The sequence below is a fragment of the Penaeus chinensis genome, chromosome 13 (assembly GCF_019202785.1).
Source record: "Penaeus chinensis breed Huanghai No. 1 chromosome 13, ASM1920278v2, whole genome shotgun sequence".
In the NCBI taxonomy this organism is placed as follows: Eukaryota; Metazoa; Arthropoda; class Malacostraca; order Decapoda; family Penaeidae; genus Penaeus; species Penaeus chinensis.
This window is the reverse complement of record NC_061831.1, coordinates 8,644,938-8,649,937: the sequence shown is the minus strand read 5'-3', so window position 1 is coordinate 8,649,937 and position 5,000 is coordinate 8,644,938. Positions and strand designations below refer to the sequence as shown.

Genomic DNA, 5,000 nt, shown 5'->3' with positions numbered 1-5,000 from the left:
CTCTCTCTCCTTCTCCCTCTCTCTCTCCTTCTCCCTCTCTCTCTCCTTCTCCCTCTCTCTCTCCTTCTCCCTCTCTCTCTCCTTCTCCCTCTCTCTCTCCTTCTCCCTCTCTCTCTCCTTCTCCCTCTCTCTCTCCTTCTCCCTCTCTCTCTCCTTCTCCCTCTCTCTCTCCTTCTCCCTCTCTCTCTCCTTCTCCCTCTCTCTCTCCTTCTCCCTCTCTCTCTCCTTCTCCCTCTCTCTCCCCTTCTCTCTCTCTTCCTCCCTCCCTCACTTCCTTCCTTCTTTCTTCCCTCTCCCTCCCTCTCATTCATGAAGATCTATATGATTTCCTCCTTTTTGACAGAATGCATTCGAGGCACAGAATCTAGTAAACCAATTACAGCTGTACTACAACGGAGCAGACACAGAGAAGGCCGCACTGTTGGAGAAGTTCCACAAAAAGCCGGAAGAATTTAAACACATGGATCTTATTGAGCAACTAGAAAAGATTGACCTCAGTGCATTAGCTTCAGAGGACAAGAAGTAAATAGGTAGAACTCCGGGGGGAATTTTTTTTTATGTACTAAAGTTGTAAATAAATATGAGAGTTGGCTACAAAAAGCCTTTTGTGGTTCCTTGTTTTTTTAAGTATGCTGTAGATCAAGTGAATTATTAGTATTTTATGGATATGAATATAGTAAAGTCTGAATATTCAGTTGCTGCAGGTTTTGTCAGATGAAATAGACTTACTCAATAAATCAATTTCTATTTAAAATAGGATTTATTGCCAAAGGAGCTGAACATTAGATTTTTTAAAATCAAGTAAACAGCTTTGGAACTTTAATGCTAGAACCTGTCAAAAGGAAAAGAAATATGTTGCAACCTGTAAACTTATTTGAAAATATTAAATAATTCTCAGTACATCCCAAGAAGTGAAATACGAAACAGACATTTGTATAAAGAGCAGAACATACATAAGGAAATAGACACACTATTTACACACTCATACTAAATCAAAGCACAAAAGCAAACTAAATAAGCTTATCTTATATATATATATATATATATATATATATATATATATATATATATATATATATATTTATATATATATATATATATATATATATATATATGCATTTATTTATTTATTCATTTATATATGTATTGACAGTGTTTAAATATTTTTTTTATTGCCTAGTAATATCATCATAAGTTCTTCCTCCAGGTCTGACACGTCTTCTGAAATTGTTTGCCCTGTTCCTTGCTCTCTGCACACGGTCATTTTCATTTATAGGTTCTTCTGTCGTTTGCACTGGTTCGTGCACAAGGGAGACCTTGCCATTTCTTGATCTGACTAAAAGTGAGCTTTCTCTGATATCAGGTTCTGTTTCCTTCAGTACTTCTTCATGTGGGGACACATCTTCTAAGGCCAGTAGTTCAAGCTCCCTCCTCTTCATTTCCTCTTCACGTGCCACTTCTTCTAAAGCTCTGGTGTGGAGTTCAAATTTCCTCTGCTTCAGGTCCTCTTCGCGACGCTCCTCTTCTCTTGCTCGAGCCTGAAGCTCTAACACCCTCCGCTTGAGCTCCTCTTCACGTGCCACCTCTTCCTCGGTCCTGGCTTGGAGATCTAACTCCCTTTGCTTGAGCTCCTCAGCTCTTGCCACCTCTTCTCTCTCTCTTGCCTGCAGCTCCAGCTCCCTGCGCTTCAGTTCTTCTGCGCGTGCCTCTTCTTCCCTTGCTCGAGCCTGGAGTTCAAGTTCTCTCCGCTTGAGCTCTTCTGCCCGAGCTTCTTCCTCTCTTGCCCTGGCTTCCAGTTCCTTATCAAAGGCCAGCTGCCAGATTTCCATTGCTGTAAGAGGTCTTTGTGTTGTCTCAGTATTTGGTCCTCCCACAGAGGCATTGTTGGCAGAGTCAGAGTGAGGGGAACTGCTTGTCTCTCCCTAGTTTGATGGAAATGGAGTTATTGATAGATTTTTTGAGAGGGTGAATTAGTGGGCAAATATTCTTGAATGAATATGGAGGGATGATTGTTGATGATGAATGAAATAATAAACATTCAACATTTATATAGGTAAAATTCAAAGTCCCAAGAACATTATACAATGATCTTTATTTGAAAAAAATGCCGCTTATTATCACATAGGTTAATTGTAAGAAAAAAAATAAGCATTCACAAGTAGAAATCTCTCATTGCGTTTCTTGTTACTTTCTTTAAGAATGACACTTCAAGTATTATGATAAATAAATATTTCAGAACAATTACTGGAATTTTATCCTTATCACTGAGACAGTGAAGATGCTGATGTTTGAATTGCATGATTAATAACTGTTAATAGTTAAATGTAAAAGGTGATATGTATAGTTTTATACTTCCATTGCAACAAGCAAACTATATGTTTTTTTTCTCAGATTTTAATGAGAGATTTCACTGTTTCTTGATATGATACATCATATATTTTTCAATATTCATAACTCGTTTTAAATCTAATACCTATTTGCACTTTTTGAAATGAAAATAATATCTATCACAAGTTGCATATTTTTTTTACTTCTGAATTTATGAATGAATATACAAATATAAACATGTTTACTTCTAAAGAACATGCATAAAGTAACTACTAATGCTCCTAAGATTTGGCAAATACACTGATCCACTCAACAGACAGTTCTATAGCACCACAAGGAAAACTGTCTCACAGCTTTTTAAAGATATACTAGGGTTTAGTAGAGAGGAATAACACAGACTTTGATCATGCTTCATAATGAAATTCAGCTAAGAAAGTAGATTTTTTTTTTTACAGAAGAATATGTGTATATATTAGTGCAATACCCTAAGCTCTAAAGCAATGCTAGGATGCATGGTATCCAATATATACAGACTCAAGCTTAAGGAGAAAAAAGAGAGAAGGTAAATTACAAAGAAAAAGGAAATTCTATTAACAATGCCCAGACATTTACTTTCACATAGGATATAACTCCAGTATAACTGAAGTAAAACACCATAAATAGGAATGCAAAGGATGTATCCACTACATACAAATACATGCAGGAAACAATCCCAAACAGCACTGGCATCACCATCAGAGACTTGATCCATACATTTTACTACATACATTTTGCAAGTCTAATGGGACTAGAAATTAAACTGAAAGGAATTAGCACAGTTGAACAGGTTGGTAAGACTTAAACAAAAAAGGAATCATTTTAAGGAGTCCTGTTTTTAATGCCTTTTTTTCCAAAATGGAGGATTTTTTCTAACACAGCACACACGTTGGGGTAGTATGGCAGTGTTATCATGGCACATACACCTGATAATGCCAGAGTAGTGTTAAAAAGAGTTGTGAATTTAAGCAGTTGGTCCTAGCAAAAGAAAAAGGTCATGGCTCAGTATTAAATATATAGTATGATGGAAAAGAAAAGTAAGTGCAAATATCTTGGTATTCCCTAATTCTGTCTGAGACTCACAATTTGTTTATTTATGTGTGATATAAAAAATAATATGCAATTAGCCTGAGACTATACATCTGTGAGATTACTAACATTCATCCAGAGTTCTCACATATCTTAATTAACTGGTGGTGTGTGTAACCTACTAACGAAATCTTACTTATAAAAAAACTATTCTAAACTCAGCATTATATTTTGTATTTATATTGGCACTTGGGTAAGAGTACGACTCTAGTAATCGTAATAGTAATATTCATCATCATAATAATCATCAGCTACGACAACTGGAGCCCTTGTTGTAGTTCTTATATTTTTATTCTTGGGCTGAGGACGACCCAGACCTCGCCTTCGACTACCAAGCCCACTAAGAATGGCGTTCACCTCATCAGTGGGTGTGTCCTCAATGGTCCCTATCTCTGTAATTACAACCTCTCCTCCTACACGTTTGATGTCTGACGCTCCCCCATAGTATGGCCGTCTGACTTTGCTGCTAGCTTCGGTTGTTGGAGCAACAGTGACTGGTGGATTAGTTACGTCATTTGTGCTTTTCCTTTGATTTTTCCTAGTCCTGGTTCTTACCGATTCTGATAGAGGTGGAGCAAATATGTTAACGCCTGATGCTGTGGTGGTTTCAACAATTGGATGGGAAGGAGGCTGTGGTGCCTTATATCTGAAAGAAAAATTTGCATAAATAATTTTGTTTACATTTGGTTAGGCATTCATTGTGTGTGTGTGTCTGTGTGTGTGTGTGTGTGTGTGTGTGGAGCATCAATAGTTTTATGAAAAAAAGACTATCAAAAACCATGCATACAAACTCTTCTGATTGAATTGGCAAGCACAGTTACACATGCTTTGATATCTTACATTTCAGTAATTGTATTCCTTAAAGTAGTTTTATGAAATGCACCAATTCTTTATCCTCTTCCTTTCGTAAACAAAGATAAACAACCATGAACTGCAAATCTTCTATTACATTCTTACCTTGAAGACCCTCTCCTTGTTTGCCTTAAGCTCTCAGTGACGGCTAAATCCTCAGGGATGGGGGAGGAGGCCTCGGCTTCTGTGACTGGGGGAGGGGGTGGGGGAGGCGGTGTTGTGGTTGTGGTTGTGGTTGTGGTCGTAGTCGTACTTGTAGTTGTGGTAGTAGTTGTGGTTTCAGGAGTGGAAGGTGGGGGAGGTGCTGTTGTCGTGGCTTCAGTGATCACTGGTAATGGAGCAATAGTTGTCATGACCTCATCCTCAGTGGAAGGAGGTGGGGGAGGAGGAGAGGGAGGAACTACAGCCATTGGGGTAGTCTCAATATCTTCTGTCACTGGGCTTGTGGTTGTAGGCTCTTCAACTTCCACAACGGGAGCTGGAGTAGAGGTTGTGTTTGTGCTCGTAGTTGTGGTTGTGGTTGTAGGTTCGGTTGTGAAGGGGCCAGGTCTGAACTTGGGCCTCAGACGGAGCTTTGGGCGAGATCTCCTTCTTGGGACACTGGAAAGAGAAAATTTTCGATTAATTTTTATATATTCCATTATATATTCTCTCTCTCTTTCTCTCTCTCTTCTCTCTCTCTCTTCCCTCTCTCT

The 5,000-nt window shown here is 38.5% G+C and overlaps 2 protein-coding genes across 2 annotated transcripts in view; one reads left to right on the top strand and one right to left on the bottom strand.

Moving 5' to 3' along the window:
• LOC125031512 (ATP synthase mitochondrial F1 complex assembly factor 1-like) overlaps positions 1-600 on the top strand; it is a 10,473-nt gene extending 9,873 nt beyond the window's left edge. Inside the window, exon 8 of the mRNA XM_047622379.1 lies at positions 344-600. Coding sequence (XP_047478335.1) covers positions 344-526 — 183 coding nt within the window. The 3' untranslated portion in view covers positions 527-600. The remainder of the gene's footprint in view (positions 1-343) is intronic.
• A 145-nt stretch (positions 601-745) lies between these two features.
• LOC125031510 (MAP7 domain-containing protein 1-like) overlaps positions 746-5,000 on the bottom strand; it is a 25,086-nt gene continuing 20,831 nt past the window's right edge. The window contains exons 3-5 of the mRNA XM_047622378.1: positions 4,411-4,905; positions 4,009-4,099; positions 746-1,922 (exon numbers count right to left, since the gene is read on the bottom strand). Of these exons, the coding sequence (XP_047478334.1) occupies positions 1,170-1,922; positions 4,009-4,099; positions 4,411-4,905 (1,339 nt within the window). The 3' untranslated portion in view covers positions 746-1,169. The remainder of the gene's footprint in view (positions 1,923-4,008; positions 4,100-4,410; positions 4,906-5,000) is intronic.